The 23152-nt window shown below is 47.6% G+C and overlaps 1 protein-coding gene across 1 annotated transcript; it reads right to left on the bottom strand.

Moving 5' to 3' along the window:
• Positions 1-707: 707 nt before the first annotated feature.
• On the bottom strand, positions 708-23004 carry FFAR4 (free fatty acid receptor 4). The gene is made up of 3 exons (XM_043926367.1): positions 22313-23004; positions 14077-14205; positions 708-3122 (listed from the first exon to the last, which is right to left on the bottom strand). The coding sequence occupies exons 1-3, from the start codon at positions 22877-22879 to the stop codon at positions 2733-2735; spliced, it is 1086 nt and encodes a 361-aa protein (XP_043782302.1). The 5' UTR covers positions 22880-23004; the 3' UTR covers positions 708-2732.
• Positions 23005-23152: the final 148 nt, after the last annotated feature.

Genomic DNA, 23152 nt, shown 5'->3' with positions numbered 1-23152 from the left:
CCCTGGGGGAATTAAGAGATGGGACTCTGAAACCAGGTGTGTTGGAAGATCATGGCACCCCCTACCTGGAGTGTCCGGGTGATGGGGGTGGAAGTAGCCAGGCCTGGCGAAGGACACCAGTGTCTAATACCATCAGCAGCACTTGTAAACACTAATCTATAATATAACTGCGTGCAAAGTCGTATGCCTCAATTTCCCAGGAGCTCCTAGGAGCCTTTTATCATCTTGAAAAGGCATCAAGGCTTTGGTACCAGAGTCTTGGTTTTGCATCAAAATCCAGCTCAGCTATAATTAGCTGTATGACTGGGGGCTGATTGTATGATTTCTCTGAGCCTCCCTCTCCTCTTGTGAAATATGGGGAAGCAGTGTCCACCTGCTGGGCTGCAGTGAGGGTTCAGTTAGAGCACTTAGGAGCTGTGCAAACACTGGCGGGTGCCAGGCTGACGTCGATGAGGTGTGTCCGGAGGCAGGGAGCCTCCCATGTGTGCAGAGACCTCTGCCGGGGTGCTGCCATTTCAAGGGGCCATGAGGTTCCCAGGGCCCTGAATCACTGTTCTTTGTTCTTCCACCAAAGGGGGAGGAGGCGGGGGAACACACACAGGAGAGCTCTGCCTGTCATTCATCAGAAAGGGGCTGCCAGAGCTAGACTCTTCAGCAGTGGCTGTCACCCCAGAGACCTGTAAGACAGTCGCACATCGCTTCAAAAGGCAACTTTAATTGACCAAATTTATTAACTAAAGATGAACAAAGGATCCCTGTCCTCTTGTCCTCAAGCCTGTGATAAATCTTACTTCGAAAGTGAGCTGCTCAAGAAATTCCACCAACAGAGACAGCTACTGGCTCCAGCTTCCTCGGTGCAAAGATTGGTTGCGCTTGTACTATGCACCAGGCCCTGAGCTACTGTTCCAGCCATTCTCCCAGCTTCCAGGTGCTGGCGTGTCCCTGGGTTCTCTCTGGCTCTGGTTTCTTCTCTCTTTATTTCATAAAACCATAGATCTGCAAACACTGTCTGATGACTCCCAACACTGCTCTTCAGGCCTGTATCCCACAGCCCTGCATCCACCTACCGGCTCTCCATTTGGTTCTCACTGGGGTTTCACATGCAGATGCCCCAAATGAAACTCTTGGTTCTTCTACCTCTCATCCTCCTAGCCTTCTCCATTTTTGCTGCCTGCCCTCCATCCTATGGCTGTCAGGAGTCTCTGTTGAATCCTCTCTTTCCCTCACATTCTGTATCTTGTCAATCAATAAATCATGTTTGCTCTGCCTTCCCAAAGTATGCCCAAGATCATTTCTCACAATCCCCCACTGATGTCTGGAAGATGGTGAGGGACAGGGTAGCCTGGTATGCTGTAGTCCATGGGGTCGTGCAGAGTTGAACATGACTAAACAACAGCGATGTCATCCGCCTCCAACTTCCCCATCTTCCTTCTTTACTTTGGCAGCTGCCTAACTGGTGTCCATTTTCATTCTTGCTCCACAAAGCAGTTCCTGAACAGGGCAACCACAGTAATATTTAAAAACAAATAGCAGGTCATATCCGCATCCAAATGCAAATCTCTAGTGGCTGCCCACTGAACACAGAACAAATTCCGATAGTAACCTCCCTAGCCCGGTATAAGCCAGCTCTGTAACCCCTCTCATCTCCATTGATGGCCTCCAGCAGAGCATCCCTCTGTTCTGGTTTCAAGGACAGGGCCTGGCCTAGAGGAGGCTCAGCCAATAGTTCGCTTTGTTCACGCCGGTCTTTCTGTCCCACAAGCACACAAGCCTCTTTGCACCAGCACCAGGGTCTGCTCCATCTGCAAAGCCTCATTCCCCGGACTCACATGACTGGTTCCTTCTTGTGGTTTGCCCTTTTGGGTCAAATATCAACCCTCAGAAAGGTCTTCCCAGGCCCTTCAACACTCCATCTAAATTGTCATCACTGTCCCATTTTCTTCACAATGTTAATTCACTCTGAAACACTATAAGATCTATTGACATGTTTGGTGTTTCTCTGCCCCGTCTGGAAGGTAAGTGAGCTCCTTGAGGACACGGTCCATGGATGTCTGGTTCACTGCTGTATTCCCACCACCAAGAACACTGACCACGTCATTGGTCAGGCTTAAGCCTCAGCACGTGCTTAAGAGGCATCTGACAGGTGGATCAAGGAAGGGAGTCACTCCTGCTCTGACTTTCGAATGTTTGAGGTCATCCGACCTCCTCTGTGACTTTATGACAAAGCTTCTCCTATTATCAGTGATGAACAAAGTCACCTTTAAGTCCTCGGAAATTAAATTCTTGTTCCTTGGAAATTCCTCAAGCACTCTTCACACTGATGAATGACCCTGCAGCCTTGCAAGTCCAGGGTGGGGAGCAAGGGTGGCTGTGACTCTTTGGAGGAGAAGACTGAGTCATGAATCCAAGCCTCACTTCAGAAATCTGCATAGCGCGGCTTTACATATAGGAGATGAGATTGCTGAATAGTCACAAACAAAAATTAGTACAATTAATTATATTCCACACCGAAGTTCACATTGAAAAGGAACCCACAGCAAATCCTTCTATACAGGATAAAACTGTTATACTGAATGATCACCTCTTAATTTATCAGTGCTGAAAATGGGCATAGGTTACATTTTCTGAGAGCAGGTACCCTGGTGCCGAGGGTCATGGAAACGATCTCCGTTTGAAAACACACCATGGCTGGCCAGAGGGGGATCACATAGATGCCTGTAGAGAAAAATGAACTAGCTGGAAATAACAGACAGATCATTTCTCCTGACAGACGTGTCTGTCAACATGGCTCCCTTTTCCGACAAGAAGCAGCAGTGGAAAAACCTCCTCCACTCGTTCCTAAACAGGGACATGTTGTAGAGAATGGGGTTGACGGCCGCGTTGGCAAAGGTGAAGGCCATCACCCAGAAGAAGAGGGACGGCCAGATGACCAGGTTCTGCTTGAAGTTCTGGATCAGGATGAGGAGGATGGTGATGATGATAGGGCTCCACATGATGAAGAAGGATATCATGAGCAGGAAGAGGGTGCGGAAGAGCCGGACGTCCTGCTGGGACACGCGCAGCTGGTGGCTCTCTGAGTAAGCCAGGCTCATCGTTAGCCTCTTCCTGGATGCCTTCGTGATCTGCAGGAACACAAAACAGAGCCAGAGCCACGGTTTATGGCAGGACATCAGCGGGTGTTGCTCTAGGAGGACCAGAGAAGCCCCAGGAGCTGGAATCTGCCATCCTTGCTGCATTGGGACTGTTTGGCTTTGGAGCTTTGTGCACAGAGGGCTCCCTCCTCAGAGGCCTGACTCTCCTCCCACACTAAGGATGCACTGGAGAAATGGGGCAGCTGGCCTCCTGAGAATAAGGCCGAACTAAATCCATGTTTTAAATAGTGTTGATGTACTGTGTGAGCTGTGCTAAATCGCTTCTGTCATGTCCGACACTTTGCGACCCCGTGGACTATAGCCCGCCAGGCTCCTCTGTCCACGGAGATTCTCCAGGCAAGAATACTGGAGTGGGTTGCCATGCCCTTCTCCAGGGAATTTTCCAATCCAGGGATGAAACCTATGTCTTTTACATCTCCTGCACTGGCAAGCAGGTTCTTCACCACTAGCCTCACCTAGGAAAGCCAGAATGGGAGGGTCTGGAAGAGAGATGTGTGAAACAAAAGCACACTACTGTGGTCTGAATGTGTCCCCACCGAGTCCATGTGTTGAAACCTAACCCCCAAGGATATGTTTTGAGGAGCTGTTATTAGGAGCTGCCCCAATTAGGTTAAGGGAAGAAGCCCTCATCAAGGGGATTAGTGACCTTATGAGAGGCCCCAGAGTGCTCCTTTGGCCCTTCAACCCTGTGAAGACAGAGAGAACTCAGTCTGGAACCCAGAAGAGTGCTATCATCAGGATCCCACCATGTTGGATCCTGATCTTGGACTTCCAACCTCCAGAAATGGAGAAATACGTTTGGTGGGGGGTTTGGGGGGTATTGTTTATAAGCCACCCAGTCTGTGGTATTTTGTTATGTCAGCCCAAACAGATAAAGATAAACATCTCTCCCGTTATTTCTTTTTTTGAAAGTGTTAAATAATTGATTATATAAAATCAGTATGTACCCAAAGGTACAAGTTGTTTGGGAACCATCTCCCAATCATGAAGGTCTGTTGGCACCACCAGCAGCTATATGGAGACTAGAGGAAACCGCCAGCAGAGAGAGACAATCCCCTCACACGGGCAAGCAGGCAGGTTCCTTGTCTGTGAGGGAGATGGGAGTCACTGAGAGAACAGCCCTTCCTTTCCCCTTCCATACACCCAGCCCCCAATTCCCGTTCTGTGCTCTAGAGATGGGGAAGCTTTAAACTGGCCCTCAGATACATTGTTTGAAATAAGCAGGCATATCCAAAAAAGTGACTAGAAAGATCTGAAGTCAGATTGAGGTGTCCTTAAAGATTCCTGCTCCCAGTAAGAAAGAGGAACTGGTCAGATCACTGCTAGTGACATGTGTTGAAAAACTGAAACCATTTCCTGTTTGTACCCCCAGGTGAGAGATGACAACAGGTAGGATTAATATCTTTGTACATATCTTTGCACACCTAGATGCACATATCAGTAGAATAAATTCCCAAGAGTGGAACTGCAAGGATCTCTAATATTTTGTACTAACGGGCAGGGTCAGCTTTAGAGCAGAGGGATTGCAGGCAAGCAGGCTACTCCGGTGATATGGGTTCAGAAGGGCGCTCTGGACTCTTCTGTCATGAGCCCTTGCAGGCACTGCTGTCTGGGTTTTCTGTCCAGTCTTTTCTGTTCAGTTAGAGGGTTTTGCTTCAGTGTCGGTCAGAGAGGCTGGTTACTGGTTGACAGTGAGCAGCCTTGCATGTGGAAATGGTCCATCAACTAAGGCAAGCTGACCATATTAAAATAAAGCCCTGCATGTCTTTTCACCCCACTGTCCCATGTAAAAGTAGTATTTTTGGAACAGACAAATGTTTCATAACATCTCAGAACCAGAGTATTGGAGCTAGATGGGCCTGTGCAAAGTTGGAGTAGCACTGCTCAGACTTCACTCTGCCTGTGAGGCCTTCAGCACTACTATGTTAAATGTAGATTCTGACTTTGCAAGGACCACACTCTGAGTAGCCAAGGCCTACCCAACCCTTCTTTCTACAGGTGGGGCAACAGGCCCCCAGGGAGAGGATTTAGCCAAAGTACTTTGAAAACAGGAGCTGTGGAAGTATTCATGTCAGGAAGCAAAAACCCTACAGAAGCCGAGTCCCTGAGAGAGGAGGTGGGGCCGCTGTTTAACTGTGTCTTCCAGGCACAGGGTGGTGGGCTGGCCTGACCTCCCCAGAGGTTCTAAAGAGCCCAGTGCTCTGGCTCAGGCTGCCCTGGGCATACTCACAGTGTCCTGCCCCTCCACCTACTTCTAGTTGTCCTCTAAGTACAGCCAGAAAGCAGGAGGCCTGCCCTCCCCTATCACTTGCTCAGCTTTAGGGGTGCCAAGAGGTGGGGGTTGAGAACAGAGGCTGGGGGTGGGAGTGAGGGGTAGGCTGGTACACAGTCAGCCCAGTGGAGCCCTGGACCTACTAGCCTGACATGCTCTGTTCTAGCCTACGACCTCTGTCCTAGGGAAGAGATCCAACCCTGAATGTCTTACCACATTTGTGGTGCTTGCTAACTTTCCTTTGCTTAGTCTGGCCCTGTGTCCTTCTGCTTTTCCTGCAGGAGCCGTCTTCTGGCCGCACAAAGAGTGCTTACATGTCTGGACATTTTAATAGCCAAAAGTCTTATCGTTAGCTCTGCCCTGGCCTTCCTAGGACCATTGCCCTAAGATTCGTGACTCTCAAGAAGTAAAACAATTAGAAAGTAATTAGATTCATTCAAATTTGGGGCCAGATTAACTCTAAGATCTGAATGGCTTTAAGAAGTCTCTTTAGAATGCTTCTAACTAGCTGAAGGACATGCTGTGCCATGCTAAGTCACTTAGGTCGTGTCTGACTCTGTGAAACACTGTGGACTATAGCCCGCCAGTCTCCTCTGTCCATGGGATTCTCTAGGCAAGAACAGTGGAGTGGATTGTGGCGCCCTCCTCAGCTAAAGGATAGCCATTTTAATTGTCTTATGGTTACATGCAATTGCTTCTGTGCAGTAGTTTTGGTCTGGGTAACAGACACTGAATGGATAGAACCCCTTCCTTCCCACCATGAATAACAGGAATTGTAATCACCAAGCTTTATGGAAGGCCCCCTGTGTGCCAGGTAGATACTATGCATTTATGTTATAAATTATCACATTTCATCTTCACAACTTCTCTTTGGATTTGTACTACTATTATTATTATCTTCAGAGATGAGGAAACTGAATCTCAAGAAATTTGAGTAGCTTGTTGAAGTTCACTCCACTGATGCTAAATGGCTAAAGCCACCATCTGGGAAAATCCAGCTCAGGTGACCTGAAGATTAGCGATATCATTAGTGATATCATAAATGGCTCCAACGGGGCTGCTTCCTCCTGGCTCTTGTGCTCAGTGGGGCTGTTGCTCAGGAGATGTGACCCACCATCTCAGACCCACATGCTAGAAGTCATGATGGCACATCCAAGCTGGAAGGTGCTGTGTAGAATCAAAATTAGAATATGTGTTCAGGTGAAAGCTGGGTAATCTGAGATCCTGGATGGTAGACCTGGGAGGGTAACAGCTGCCCAAGGGCAGGTGGAAGGGCTGCAGGCAAAATGGTACCACTTCTGAATAGCCTAAGTGCAGCCTGGTGGGCACACACGGATGATTCCAGCAGCAGCCTCATTGCTAGTGCTGTCCACATTGCTCTGCCAAGTAGGATGGAGTCCTTGGTACAGTGGCTTTTAGATTTCTTTTTTTTTTTTTTTGCCAAACCACGTGGCTTGTGGGATCTTAGTTCCCTGACCAGGGATTGAACCCGGGCCCTTGGCAGTGAAAGCACAGAGGAACCACTGGACCAGCAGGGAATTCCCTAAAAGTTTTTTGAGTGAATGATGTAAATGAAAGTTCATCTTTATTGAGCACTTCTTATGCGCCAAGCCTCTGTGCATATCACTTGGCTTATCTCTTTAAATTCTCCCAATGATTCTGTGACTTATGTACTTTGATGATCCCCATTTTACAGAGGAGGAAACTGAGGCTCAAAGAGGTTAAGGAGATTGCCCAACAGTACCCAGCTAAGCAGCTGCAGAGCTGGACTTCAAACCTTGGCAGTCTGTCCATGCTTAAACTAATTCCTTCCCACCCTCTAATATCTCCAACAGTAGCACTCCTTTTGTCCAGCCTGTAACTCCAAGCTCTAATGCTGGGGACATCCTGGTTCACCTCCCGTTGGCACCCTGCAGCGCTTTGTTTCAGGTGCTCACGTGGCACTTGCCACATACTCTCAGGTAGATGTTGAAGTATCGTTCTTACCTCTGAGTCCCACAGGCTGCAGCTCCCTGGGGGTTGGGTAGCCCTGTGGCTTCTGTGGTCCAGGGCTCTGGCAAGGGCCTGACAATGACTATGAGCAGACAGCGAAACAGACTGAGTCATGAGCCAAGTGAATATGTGGTTGGCTCTTTTTTTAGCACCGACTGATGCTCCCATTTCCTTCCATCCACAGTTCCCACAGCTTTGAGGGAGCGAGAAGAAAAATGGGCCCATTATAAACAAATGTGGCTCCTCCCCCGCTCCCTTCCCTACTTAGGTGACATGACTAACCAACTTTCATTCAGGGTTTAAAGTGTCTCTGGCATGCACTAAATGCCTGATGTACTTTTAGATCAAATTAAATGCTCTATTAACTTCTGAGGATTAACTTTAATACTTAAAACAAGCCTATCATGTATGTTCTGTTATTTTGGGGAGACAGACAGGACTCTGAGAGGTGAAGTGACTTGCTCAGGGCCTCACGGTCAAGGTGGAGAAGCACACCTCAGGGGGATGCTCTTCATTGCCCGGGACACCCTGCAGCTTCCAGAACAGAGGACAGAGCTCCCAGGAACCTGACCCACAGCCGCCCCCATCAGGGTCACTGGCGCTTAATACAATGCACATACATGGGCCCCCCTTCAGACACTGATTCTGTGGGTCTGAGTGGCCTCAGGAATGCGCATTGTTCATTAACTCCCCAGGTGCTTCTCCATCTCTAAAATATGAGAACTACACATCTAGGACAAGAGGCTTGGGGTTTTCCCCCAGTCCTTTGAAGAGTCACTTTTAAATTGTCTGAAACTTGCTGCCTTCGCATTCACTGAGCATCTGAAGGCCATGAGTGAGCGAAGCTTCTCCCCACCAGACCACGGCTGCAGACAGGTGAGTGTGGGGGCGGTCACTCCCAATGACCCAGCTCCAGTCCATTGGGTCTCCTCTGAGGGTTGCTTGGTCAAACCACACCCTTCTGATCATTAGACAACAGACTCCATCTTTCCAGAGGGCCCACCTCTTCTTCCATCACAGGCCAGCAGGCGCCCCCCAGCTAGGGAAGGAGGGCCAGGCATGGGGAAAGGAAGGGCCGTGTGCTCACTACCTAACACCTTCACCTGTAGCTGCAAGGGATTTCCTTTCTCTTCTAAGCCCTGACCTAGGTAAAGGTTTTCCAACTTCAGGCCAGACACTCACTCTCTCTTCAACATATATTTTATTAAGCCCCTACTCTGTGGCCAGCCCTCTTATAGGTGCTGGATGCACAGAAGGAGCAAGGGAGCCCGGCCCATTCTGCACTTCCACTCTAGTGTTCGGTGAAACGAGTGTAGGAGGGAAGGGAGGGGGACCAACAAACCTACAAGCTGTCCCACAAATCCTGGAAGTGTCTCATCTTGCCATGGTGATGGTTACTGGGTGACGGTATAAACCAAGCCCCACCCGTGAGCAAGGTCAGCTTGATCAAAGGCACTGGGGAGTGGCCTGGAGACTATTACCCTGGGAAACTGTGGATTGGAAAAAGCCACTGGAGGTGTAGAGCACGCCTGAGTCAGGAGGAAAGAGGAATCTAGGGAGGCAGAGGGTGGAAAAGGCCATTGCCCCGAGCAGTGCGAGCAGCCCCGGAAAGGAAGAACCTGGATGAAGCTTGCTCTCAACGCTCAGCCAGGGCAAGCCAGCAACCCAAGGCAGGACTTGAAAGCAGCTGTTCTCAAAAGAGAGTCTGGGGAGCACCAGCCCAGAGGGAGCTCTGTGGGGAAAAGGCGGTCTGCAGTCAGATTCAGCAGTGCTGCCTACTCTGGTCTGGAGTTGGAGATTCTCAAAGTTTGTTAGCATAATAAAGGCTCTGAAAAGGCCTGCAGCAAAGTAGCCCACTTAACCTTGATTAATCTAGCATTTTCTAAGATCATGGAATCCTTTCTAACATTTAACATCGCATGGAGTTCTAGAGAACATTTTAGAACACTTCTCACTGCTTGTGAGGAATAGAAGTCAGGGTGATTTGAAAGACACCTTGGGCTTCCTTGGTGGCTCACTGGGGAAGAATCCGCTTGCCAATGCAGGAGATGCAATCCTGATCCAGGAAGATGCCCCATGCTGCAGAGCAACCAAGCCGATGTGCTGCAGCTATTGAGCCTCTGCTCTAGAACCTGGGAGCCACAACTACTGAAGCCCACACATCCTAGAACTCACAACAAGAGAAGCCACCATAATGAGAAGCCTGTGCACTGCAACTGGAGAATAGCCCCCACTGTCTGAAACTCGAGAAAGGCCCACACAGCAATGAAGACCAGCACAACCAAATTAATTAATTTAAAAAAAAAAAGAGCAACACCTCTCAGGCTCGAGACGGTGCTTGAGTTAGAGTTAAGAATTAGAAGCAGTGACAGGTGTGAGGTGGGGCTGCTGGGAAAGTTACCTGTCCTGTCACTCCAAATGACATGCTAATTGTGTCTCTTAAATATAGCTAATTAACATTGATGTTCAAATGATTTTACAGAGTTACACTCTTGACAGAAAAAGCTCGGCAAAAAGGCTGATTCAGTGTCTCTGAGTTATGAATATCTTCAGAGGGAGAGAGATGCAAGCTAGGAGGCTCTGTCTAGGTTCTCCACCTGGAAGCTCACCTGCTTCCAAGTTACCCACAGGTGCAAAATGAGGACAAATGTCACAGTCCTCCTGGGAAAGGGGCAATAGTCAGTTTTACCAGTGGAGTGGAAAGTAATTTTCTGAAAGTCTTATATTTGCATTTGTGATTTTCAAAACCACATTTTACCTCTTTCATATTAAAGTCTAGCAGTCTATTCAAAATATAATATCTGCACTCTCATTTTATTGTGTTAAACAATGCACTGGGACCCATTTGGCTCCAGAGGAAACTGAGGCCCACATTCATCAAGTGACTTTTCTAAGGTCACGCAGTAACAAAACTTGGACTAGAATCGGTATCTTATGACTCTTTGTCCTGTGGTTTTCCCACTGCCCCAAAGAAGAAGGTGCTGTTGACCCTTTCAGGGTGATCCAAGTTTGTTTCTTATTCATTCAGTAAGGGTTTATTGATCCCCTACAATGAATAATCCAGGCTCTGTTTTTTTATTTTTTTTCCAGGCTCTGTTTTAAGCACAGGACTATGGCAGTAAACAAAATGAAGTCTCTGCCTTTGGAGAGCTTGCATTCTAGTGGGCAAGACAGATGACAAGCAAGTAAAAATGCACATATGGAATATGACATGGTTGGAAGTGCTTTGAAAAGAAACAGGGTGAGGGATTAGAGAATGATGGGGACTTTCTGGAGAAGAATCTCTTGAGCAGAAACCTAAATGAAGTAGGAGAGTGGCCCATACAGAAGCCTGGGGATAGAGATCCAGGAGAGGAAATGGCAGGTGCAAAGGCCCTGAGGCAGAGTGTGTTGGCATATGTGAGGAACAGCCCTAAGGACACAAGGGAGATGGGGGGAGAAGACAGGTGAGAGGGGCAGGCAAGGGCCAGATCACAAAGGGCCTTGAGCAGAGAGTTTTAGCTTTTCCAGCGTATGTGAAGGAAGCTATGGGATCTAAATCACATCTTTGACTCATTGCTCGGGACTCTGTTTCATAACTGTGAGTCACACCGGGCAATCTGATTCATCCAGGAGCCGTCCTGGGATCTGTGATGGGAAGAACGGAAGGCCGGCCATGGGTTTCTACACACAATGTCTGGAATTGCAGTTACATGTGGATGGATAACAGGACCCCTCCCCCAACTCCTCAGGGCTCAAGGATGTTTCCAGGTGAGCCCTGGCATGAGGAGACGATGGAGGGGGTGGGAAACCTTTCCAGAGAAGAAGTCATCCTTCTGCAGAAGGCGGCTGAGAAGTGTGAGGCACAAGTGAAAAGAGGCAGATTGGAGCCCTCTCACCCTCTTCGGGGCTCAGGGGTGGGACCGCCCAAGCAGGAGACGTGGATGCCCCTGCCAGCGTCTGCCCAGCCCTCCCCTAGCCAACCAACCAGCCCTGCTCCAGAGCCAGATCCTAGTTCCTGCCTTGCCCCAAATCTGGGCTCTGCTGTTCATTCTCTCAAAAATCTCAGCAGTACCTCCTCCCAGCATGCTGTGAGAGGATGAGAGGAGCAGCCCTGCCTAACAATTAACAGCAGCATTAATTCCTTCATCCCCTGCTACAGGCAGGTGTGACACCACCACAGTTGCACCGTGAGTAACTCCTATGTATCTCACAAAAATCTTAAACTATTGGGCTTTTGACCATTATTTTGCAGACGAGGGAACTGAGGTTTGGAGAAGGTAAGTAACTTGCTGAGATCACACAGCAAGTAAGGGACACATTCAGGACTGGTTACTAAAACAACACTTTCAGGTCTCCTTCTTTTACATCCTTTTGTCTTTTATAGCCCTTTGCTTTTCTCCTTTTTTTCCCCCTGTTTTTTCTCTTTTAACAATTGGCAAAGTGTTTTCACACAAAGCCTCACCATGGGTTTCACTGCATTGAATAGCAGTGAAAAGGGGGACACACCTTTTCTTGTGTCTCCCCCTTCCTTTTCTTGTGTTAAAGCTCCTTCTAGATTGTGACCTGCTCTTGACCAATCTCTACCCCTCCACCAACACTTCACACAGCAGATTCTTGACAAATGTCTGAAGAATTAAAGTGTTGGAACTCTGGAACCAGACTGCCTAGGTTTATGTCATGACACGGCTGCTTATGAGCTGTGTGAGCTTTCATAAATTGCTTAACTTCTCTGTGCTTACGTTTCCTCATCAGTAATTCCTGTTAGGACTAGATGAGTTCCTGACACATGTAAACACCACTTGTTAAAAAACATTTTTTTTAAAATAAATTCATTCTACACTGCTTCCCTGGTGGTCTAGTGGTTAAGAGTCCACCTGCCAATGCAGGGGACACAAGTTTGACCCCTGGACCCAGAAGATTCAACGTGCCATAGAGCAACTAAGCCCAAGCTCCACAACTATGGAGCCACAAGCCTAGAGCCCATGCTTTGTAACAAGAGAAGCTGCCTCCGTGAGACGCCCACACACCACAACGAAGAGTAGCCCCCACTCACCATAACTAGAGAAAGTCGGAGCGCAGCAACAAAGACCCAGAGCAGCCAAAAATAAGTAAATAAATAAATCTTTAAAAAAAACTTCAACCTACATTTCTCTTTTTTCCCTCGCTTTTTTCTTTTAACATAATGATAGTAACTAAAGCTTACAGAGCATTTACACATGCCAGACTCCCACTGTAAGCACGTTATAGACCTCAATGCCAGGCTTGAATCTGCCTCACACCCTTGAGCAAGCCGCAGGTGGGGCGTCACTTAAATGGGTCACAAGTCACCTGGTGGTGAAGAGCCTTGGGATGAACATGGTGGTCATCTCACACAGAATCCAAGGACTACAAGATTCAGATGGAGGATGGCTTGGTTTGGGGTTCTAAACTTCTAAGCAGGTCACAGATCTTTAGCTACAAAGAAAGGGCCGTAAAAGTGGCCAGACAGCAAGCAGGACCTAAGGGCCCCACTTCAATATGCTCGTTTACCATAAGACCCACTATATGCTATAAAACCAAGATTCAGCAACTGTAAACATTGGAGAGGACTCAAAGGTTTTGTATTAAACCTTCTAAAGCGAGCGTGAACACAGGCAGATGCCGCCTTTGCCTGGGCCAGCATCTCATATGCAAATATGCTGCCTTAAGGGGTAAGAAAGAAGCAGGCTGGCAGGTCTTTTTTATGTTCCTGTGCACAGTCACACTTGAAGGAGAAGATCATTTCCTGTTTCAGAGCACTTATGAAAGGCACAAGCCCTGGGAGTGAGGGGGTAGCAATGGACGGAGACAGGAGGGGTTTCTGGTGATGTTCCGCTTCTGGGAGCTGCTTCTGGGAGTGTGGTCAGCTTGTGAGCTGTCTGTGTATGCTTTCTGTATTTATATTGTACTTCAATAAAAGTTTTAAAAAGTGTACATTCTTTATTGCCACATCGCTGTTTGTGATGGGGAAACAATGGACACAACCCAACCCAACCCAAAAGCTCATAAAACAAATTATGTCACATCTGTATGATGGAGGACCATGAAGTCATTGCAAATAATGAGGCAGAGATACAGGAACTGATACAGAAAGATGTCACGATATAGTCCTAATCAAAAAAAGGAAGTTACAAAGTAGAAAGTATTATCTCAAATTGGAAAATAAAATGGTTGAACCATGGAAATAGTTGATACTTAATAGCTGACCATTTTATATGGTTCAGTATATATATATATATATATACACACACATATATATGTGTGTGTATGTTTATATGTACATACATGTACATACACATATTCAAATTGCAGATAAGTATGTATATATATAAATGTATAAAATATAACCTGAAAAAAATATTTTTAAACTGCCAACAAAGGGGGTAGACAAGATTTTTAGTATCTATGTTACATACTTCTATGTCTTTAATTTTTTATAATGAGTTATATTACCTTAGTGATCAGCAAAAACAATAATTATAACAATCACAAAGATAAAACTTTTTAAAAATACCAAACTTTTGTCCCTTAAAGGGACGGATCTGGGGAGTGAACCAGGATTGGGCTGGTGTGAATTCTAAGGTAACTTCTGACCTGGAAATGCTAAGATTCCATCTGAACCCAAATGAAGTTCAGCCACTGGGCTTGAAGCAAACGTACCTGTAAAATTTTGGAGTAACTGATCACAATAAGCAGTCCTGGTACCAAGAAGTTGAAAATAGCAAATGACACATCCCAGGTGATTTCTCCGCCAATACTGGGCCAAACCAGTGTGCAAATCGGAATTTCCTACATACAAAAAGGAAGAGAAGGTCACTTAACGAGGGATTCTTATTTGGCCTTTAGCTCAAGCCCAGTTGAGGTTATCTGGCACTGCTACACTGTTGTGTTTTGATGGCACACAACTGGTGTGACAAGAAACCCTAGAATCCCTTCCACTGCCCACACAACCCCACTTACAAGTCATTTGCCTCAAACCCTCAGAATCACCATGATTATTATTCCCATTCTCCAGTGGAGGCACATGGGCCTCAGGGTCCAAAAGCTGGGGAGACCTAGGCATGATTTTGGATCATGGCTCCATCACACGCATCATGTCCAAAGGCATGATCCCGGATTCAGTGCTCTTTCTACTTCCTTGGACTGAGTTGCAAAGAGCCATTGAGGCTTTTCTTCCAAATCCTTCATTTTACAGGAGAAAAATCTGACCCCTGAAAGTTCACATAGATTGAAAGAGATGTGCTACACGCAAACATATAAAACCAGGAGTGAGGTTTCAGAATAGTCACACTGCTGAAGGCAACACGGTCTCCATTAGGGCATTAAGTGTTCGTTTGGGGGGTGTTCAAATGTCCGAACTGTGTCAAGCTGCATCAAGGCAGCCATGGTTTACTCCAGAACAGTGCTGGAGCCCAGACTCGGGAACTCTGCAGGGAAGCACCCAACAGGCTTACAGCGAAGGTGCAGCTGCAGCCATCAGTTAAAGACGTAAAACCACTGAGATGGGACGGAAGAGTGTTTGTGACCTCACTGCTATTGCTATCACTATGTTGTGTTGAATTCAAATGTTTGACACTAATTACAAACCCCAAAACCTGTTGGGAACTCACTGGATAGTTACTAAGAGCTGCTACAATAATTTCTTCCAACAAATAAATAGGTTAAGGAAAAGACTTCTATCTATCTATCCTCCCAAACACAAATCTCCAGCATCTGCTTGACTATAGGACAAAACTATTTAGAAAACAAGAGCCCTACACACTTTCAAACACATAGAACAGATTTTGAAGAACACATTCTCTGTAAAAAGACCACATTATTGATTTTTGGTGGACAGGGCATCTTAACCACTGTCCAAAAGCAGTATCATCAACCACACCATCATTCACTCATTTGACCAATATTAATTGAATGCTATTCTAAGAAAAGGGTTTCCCTGGTGGCTCGGTGGTAAAGAAGCTGCCTGCAATGCAGGAGACACTGGTCCTCGAGTCAGGAAGATCCCCTGAAGAAGGAAATGGCAGCCCACTCCAGTGTTCTTGCCTGGGAAATCCCATGGACAGAGGAGCCTGGAAGGCTACAGTCTAAGGGATCACAAAGAGTTAGACATGATTTAGTGACTAAGGAGCAACAACGAAGACTAAACTAAGGCACAGAATTTTTATCATTTTCTAATGTGTATAAAAATTGAGTGGTTGAACTCAAAATACAATCAAATAATCACCCCTTTTCCTGTTCGATATTCACAAAAAATAGTAACATCTGAAATTCACTGAGCATTTATTCTTGGCCAGGAAACACTTTACACACATTATCTTATTAAATGTTCAATACAGCCTTTTTTGAAGTGCATAGTTATTTTCCCCAAACAGAGGAGGGAACTAAGGCTTAGAAACATTCTCCTAAAATATTAGTCTAAAACACTAAAGATATAGTCCTTTTTAATCATCTCCAAAGAGCTGGGTGGTTATAAGGATCTACCAAGAAAACTCTAAGGCAAGTCAGGCAGGGAAGAATGATTTAGTTATATTTATGCCTTAAGGTGGGCTTCCCTGGTGGCTCAGATGGTAAAGAATCTGCCTGCCATGCAGGAGACCAGGGTTTGACACCTGGGTTGGGAAGATCCCCTGGAGAAGGAAATGGCAACTTACTCCAATATTCTTGCCTGGGAAATCCCATGGACAGAGGAGCCTGGAGGGCTACAGTCCATGGGGTTGCAAATAGTCAGACATGACTGAGTGACTAGCAATTCGTACCTTGAGATGGGGGTGCATTTGGGGTGAGAATGTTGCTTCCTTTTCCTATTTGATTCAGATGGCTCGCAAATGCACTGGATATTCTAGAAACTTGTTATTCTATCCTCACCCCACTGTGCACACCTGATGGAAGAAAGTTTATTAGAGCTGTCTACATTTTGGTAGTTGGAAAGAAATCTGTATCTCTCACGGATCTTCTGAATATTGGCAGTGCAGTGACCATGGTTCTTTGGGAAATCCACACAGCTTTTGCTTGTACTCAGACCTCCACCCACCAGGGACCCCACATCCCGGGTACATTGGTGGGCAACACATATCAACACATATCAACATATCACATATGTTGAAGCGGCAATCAGGAGAAACAGATTACAACCCCGAGTGGGACTTAATCTTTAACTCTTATGCTTGTGATGGGAAAACGTACAGAGAAACAGATGACCCCAGAACCATTTCTTAAAACCCCCAAGAGACCCCAAACTCTTTCCAGTAACCCTCTCCAGAATGTCTGCCCTACTTTCTCCAGGCTTAAAAAGATTTTGTAGAAAAATGTGTAATGATAGAACAAGGTGTTCCCTCTAAATTAGGGGGAAAATATAGATCTTTAAATAATATGCCTGTATCAGCCTCATGTTGTTGAGGAAAACGTATAGGTGTGAATGTACAGGTATCTACCCACACGCCCACACAAAGAAGCATAGAAAAGACTGGAAATCCAATTAAAAATAAAAAAAAAACCAAAAAAAGCCAAGTACACAGACACTTGATACAGGTCTGGTATATGTCAAGTATGTAAAGCCCCATGATTCTAAATATTGAGAAATTTTCTTGCACAAATGAGTACCAGGTAAATTTTAATATTTTGCTAATAATGATGCTCAGTGATTAGAAGGTGAAAGATCTTAAGAAATGCTCAGAAAAGACAGATAAAGGCTTCCCATCACTGAGTGACTCAGTGGGCATTTGTAGCACAATGATGCTTCTGTCATTTTCTTGTGCTCATTAAAAAAAGCATGTAGGGGAAAAAAAAAAAAGACTGGAAAGATACACTCCAGAAAATTAACAGTGTCTATTTCTAGGTGGGACTCAAGTTATATTTACTCTTTTGACTTACGTGAATTTTCTAAATTTTCTATAATATGTTTATGTGACTCTTATAAGAGGGAAAAAAATGGCAGTAAAAGTTTATTTTTAAGGGAAATGATGAGCAAATATGAAATAAAAATTACCATGATAGTTGAGAAACCTAAACAGCTATTTTTTTCAACAAACACAGTGAAGCCAGGAAGACTCAAATTCCATGACACTGATGAAGATGCTCTTTGACTTTTTGATTTGTGGCTCTCACTCCAGATAGGAGTGTGTAAGGAAGTAAGATAAGAACTCTGCCAGGCACCCTCATCCATGACTTAAGAGACAGTGAGGGTGGCTTGCATGAACTAAATGACTAATTACATGTTCTCTAGAAAGCTCTATATGGTATCATTGGTTAAATGCAGTATTTATCATCATTTCAAAAAAAAAAAAAAGAACAGGCACCAGGCCCACAGTCCAAGACCTAACATGGTGTTATAAGTTTGTTTCTGTGGGAAAGTCCATTTGACATAAGTCATTTTGCTTCTAGGTATTCTCATAGGCTGTAACTTGTAGAAGGAGTTTGGCAGTCAGTCAAATCTGGAAGGTTGGGGTGTGAGTATTAGAATATTCTCTGTAATTTTTCTGTACATTTAAAATGTTTTCTGATTTTAAGAAGGAAATTTGAAAAAAAAAAAAGCGCTAGGTCTACTTTCCTACTGAGCTACACAAGCAAAGCTGGCTCAGCTGGTGACAGTGTCCTGGAATCTATTTGTCCAACCACTCACTGACTCAAGCCACCGTGTCTGAGCCACTGCGAGGCCACAGTGGGAATGGGCCAGGAGGCTGCAGTGCAGGCAGGGAGGGAGAAAAGCACCAGGAAACTTCAGTACAGAGCAGTGAACTAGAAGTACCCAGAGAGCTACAGGTGATGGGATTGTGGCGTGACCGAGAAAGCGGCATCCGGGAAGGGTAGTGTCAACTGGGCCTGTGAGGATGGGGCATTGGCCAAGAGAACGAGGAGGCTGGAGCTCCATGTCCCAACCAGAAAGGATGTAGATGGGAGGCCAGGTACAATGGTGTGAAGTCTGCTTGGGGGTGACCTGTATTGCCATCCCAATCTCCATTTCCCCCTGGCAGTCTCATCCACTTCCATGGTGGCTTTTTGCAGATGCTGCTGCCATCTACTCTTTCCAGCCCAGTCTTCTGCTGAACCCCAGACTGGCCTCCCCACCCCAAGAGCATCTCTATAGGATGCTTCACAGGCACACCTAGCATCCAGTGTCACACCCCAACGATTCCACCTCCTGCCTCATAGACCCCAGGCACAGAGCCTCCATTTTCCAAGCTGTCAGATACCTGAGAGCTGCCCTTCCACCTTCTTCTCTCTCCACTCAGAGGGAACTCTTAGGTTCTGCCTTAACAGCTATCCAACTCACCACAAGCTCTTTCTCACTGTCCCCCAAGACACAGTCATCTCTCACCTTGTAAGTCCCAATGCCCTAAAGGGTGTGTACCTGGCCCTTCTCTAGTTGGCTTCCACCAACCTTTCCAGCTCCATCTCATGCAAACATGCGGGATGTTTCTTCTGCCTATAACACCCCTTCAGTCCCTCCAGTCCCCTGCGTCAACTCATGGCTTTCCAGGAAGACTCCCCTGAGAGTGGGGGACATCTATCTACAAGCACGTCTCAAGCGCCGACCCCTCCCCCCACCAGCTGAGTCATCTGCAAAGGCCACCTGATTGCAGCTGTTTCCTGTCAGCCTCTCTAATGACTCTTCCTGGAACACCCTTGGGGACCCCTTTGGAAATAATTCTCCCTGCCCCACCTCGTCAAACAAGATGGAAGACCTCAAGATTGTTTTAAGAAACTAGGCATCCTAGTTATATATCTCCACTCCTCTCAGCTTCCCAGCTAAGAAAGAACATACCCATGCAAGAAATGGACTTACTTTCCTGTATCTTAAAAGTATCCTTTAATATTAGCAAACGTAAGCAAACTTGTCTCCCCAGTCAATCCACACGCAGTAGAGACACAATAGCATTATTGGCCTGAAATGAAATCGGGACAGGGCAGAGAGCAGTGCGACCAAGCACTCCTCCAGAAGCATGAACTCATGGGAGAGGGTCCTGGAGGGACAGACAGACCCCAGCTAACTTCCAGTTCCATCCTTTGTTCATCCAGTGACTTTAGGCATCTTCTCCCTCAGAAAATAAACATGAGAACACCAACTCGTGGGGTTACTGTGAGGTTACTGAACTGTGCCAGGGTCTGAGACCAGAAGCTGGGTGACCTACATGCACCTCCTTGAAGAGAAGGACAGTGTCTTGGTCATGTGACTCATGGTGGGGGCAGGAGGGAGGGGTGCTCAGTAAATGTTTGCAGAATAAATGGGCAGCACACTCTGACCAGGGTGGACAGTCCTCCCTACCTGCCAATGAAGGTCATGCCCCACTGGGACCATAGCACATACAGAATCCTATTGGAATAGGCTGGGATGACCTGGCTGAGATGGCTAAGTTGCTAGGATGTGTCCACTCTCCTAAAATGGCAGTGTTTTTTCTTTTTTTGTTTTTTAAATGTCAGTCTTTTATTTTATAGCAATCAGAAGAATTATACTGTTTGAAAAATGTTTAAAATATTTATAACCAAAGATAAGGAAACTAATAATAGCTGGCAACTCTTGAGCGCTTAACTGTGTGTGTGTGCCAAGCGTTAGTTCATTTACTAAACATAGTCCCCACAATGTTAATAAGGGTAATATTGCTACTGTGCCCATTTTGCAAATGAGGAAAGTGAGGTATAAGAGAGATGAGACCACTTGCCTCTGTCTCGCAGCTCCTGAACGGCAGGGATGGGATTCAAACTCAGATCATCTGACTCTAAAATCTGCATTCCTAATACCAAATTATCTATCATTTTCTAGAATGTCTACCATTTGCGAGAGTCTAATCACCTTGACTGCTGGGCACCCACTGCCCAAATGGACAGAGGTTCCTTGGGAGTGGGTTTGACCAGGGGTGGAGCTCAGATAAGCAGAAAACTCTGAGAGACACTGTCTCCCTGGCCTGTTCTCCTGGAGGGGAGGGAGCCAGTCTGCGCCTGGGTTTAGTTAGTTTTCTAAGCTGGTGGTTTGGGTAGGAAAATGTCCCCCATCCAAAACCTCCATATTTAGTGTCCAAGTGGGGGGGGGGGGGGCGGGCAGGCAGAGCCAGGAAGTTGGGAGTAAAGGATTGAGAAAACAAGTCTTTGCTAATTTTAAATTTGAGTCTCAGTTCAGTCTAGACTAGATCCTTCTCTGTCTCTTTTTTTTTAACTGCCCCCCTCCCTCCACCCCACCCCAATTCTCATTCTTCTCAACTTATTCCTTTAACTGCAGAGCCTCAGTCGACCCACCTATAAAAAAAGACGTTTCCTACATGTTCAGGTCATAGCCCTTGAGGAACTAGGAGTTTTCCGTTTGTTGGGAGGTGTGGGTATGTGTGTGCTGGGGTGTGGAGTAGGTAGGGAAAACAACAGAGGATGGAGGGCTGGAAAGGACTGTCTCAGGTTTTCATCACAAGTTCCACAAGTTCCACCTTGGGGAACCTGGCCCACTCTCTCCCTCTCCAGGCTATTAAGACCAAAGTGGTGTTTCCGCATTAAAATAATAAGAGGGGTCTGTGTGCCCAGCCCCAAAAGGGACTGAAGGAAGGTCACCCCAACACGAATCTCCACAGAGGCATCTTATGGTAAAACCCCCGCCATTCCAGAAGGGTTGTGGAGGGTCCAGCCTCCACAGGTGCCATACCTGGGGTAAAATACAGACTGGCAAGGCACGGAAGGTCCTGCTTCTGTGTGAAGGCCTTCTGACTCAAACAACCCCTGTGTCCAGGTCAGCAAGCAGCTTTAGTCTGGGTTGCTGGTTGGGAGGTGACAAGTGCCTCGTTTTTTAGTGTCATTTGCCGGTCAAGTAGGAGTGTACCTGAAATAGTACTCCCCCTCCACCCCCGCCCCCCAGGCACCTTCCCGTGGGGCTCACAGACCTCTGTCCCTGGCCCTCCCCGAGAGGCGCACAGAAACTAACACCGGGATAACAGCCAGAATCGCGGGCCTCTGTCCAGGTCTGGTGTCCCGGCTGAAATCTCCGCGCGCGCAAGCCCTGCCTGCCGTCGCGCCGCAGGACAGCAAGGAGAACAGACCTGCGCCCGCAATTCCGGACCGTGGGACTGGAGCAGGTTCGAGCCAATGTCGTGAACAAAGCAAAAGCTTTGTTCGATCCCACAAAGATCCTAATGGCATCTCTGGGTGCACGGCCCAGAGGAAAGCTCAGGAGCTCAGCCTCGAGAATCTTCGGAATATTTCGGACGCCCAGAATACTCTGAAGTCTCTCTTCATCCAAAGCTCCCAGGGTAAGATCCCACGGTCTAGTTGAAGCCTTCCGTCTTGCAGTTAGAAAAAGTGAGGCTTCAGAGCGGAAGTGACAACCCCTGTAAAGGCAGCAGTAGGTCTGGGGTCTCTGGGTCTCCAAGGCCCTTTCTCTCTGGCCCATCCACACACACATGCCCGCGATTCTCAAAGCAAGACCCTCATTCACCTCGCACGGAATCTGCTGAGCACGATCTCAGCTCCTCCTCGCACTAAGGGTGAGATACTATGAGCAATTCACTCTCTGCGTACCTTGGCTTCCTCATCTGTAATTACGTGTGATAATAAGTACTGAGAGAAAGCAGAATTTACTATAACGTGATCAGTCATTCCAGGTCTCCCAAGTTCCGCCTGTCTAACCGTTAAGCCCCCGTTACTCCAATTAACCTTGCAATAGTGCACTTTACAAGCATTTTGGGGACTCCACTCACAACGTTTTGGAGGGCGTTTAATGTAATTTACACCGTAGGGTCATAGTGAAATTTAACAGATAAAACTCAACAGTACCGAGCACGGTGACACAACTATTAAATGCAACAAATGGCCTGTTATTGTTTTGTTGTTTTTGTTAATGATCATCCCACATCACCGTCTCCGTGGCATCCCGCCTGCCAGCCCTCCCAGGACACCTGCCCGGCACGCACACCGCGGCGCTCACCTGGTCAGCGCCGGGTAACCGCTGCGGGAGGACGCGGAAGAAGATGCAGAGGGGCAGCGCCGCGATCGCCGAGTAGCCCCAGATCAAAGCAAGCAGCGCGGCCCGCGCCCGCCACCCCGGGCCCCGCGCGCCGCGCTGCACGCGCAGGATGCACACCACGCGCTCCAAGCTGACTGCCGCCAGCGTGAAGATGGTGACGCTGCCGCTCAGGGTCATCATGTAAAAGAGCAGGTGGCAGGCAGCCGGGCCCAGGAGCCAGGCCTCCGTCCAGCGCACCACCAGCACGAGCGGGATGGAGCTGGTGAAGAGCAGGTCCGCGCAGAAAAGATTGAGCACCAGGCTGGCGGTGGTGCCGCGGCGCCGTCGGCGCGCTACCGGCACCAAGGCGCTCACGTTGCCCAGCAGCGACACCACAAAGATGAGTGCCAGCACCACGGTCTCCACGGCGTTCAGCACTAGCCGGTGGTCGCCCTTGACATCGGAGAAGAACGGGAAACGGGTGCGGTTGGCCCGCTCCAGACTGCGCACGGGCGCAGTGCCCGCCGCCTGCGCGCACTCAGGGGACATGCCGGGCACCCCGCGGCCCGCAGCCTTCTGCGAGCGGGCTCATCTGGGAGGTGACTGAATGCCAAGGCGGGGAAAGAGGGAGGGAGAGAGTTGCGACATCTCCCCTCTGGCCCCCTCCCGCCTGAGCAGCGCCGGAGCTGGGCGTTGCAAGCTAAGCCTGGGGCGCGCGGGAACGAGGAAGTGCCAGCGACGCCGGCTGGAAATACCAGGCTGTGAGGGAGGCGGGAGTCTAGGTAGAGGACGCCCTCGGCCGAAGTAGGAGCACCTGAGTGG

This window comes from Cervus elaphus, chromosome 15, assembly GCF_910594005.1.
Source record: "Cervus elaphus chromosome 15, mCerEla1.1, whole genome shotgun sequence".
Classification (NCBI taxonomy): Eukaryota; Metazoa; Chordata; class Mammalia; order Artiodactyla; family Cervidae; genus Cervus; species Cervus elaphus.
Note: the sequence above shows the minus strand (reverse complement) of the source record. Positions and strands in the feature narration are given on the sequence as shown.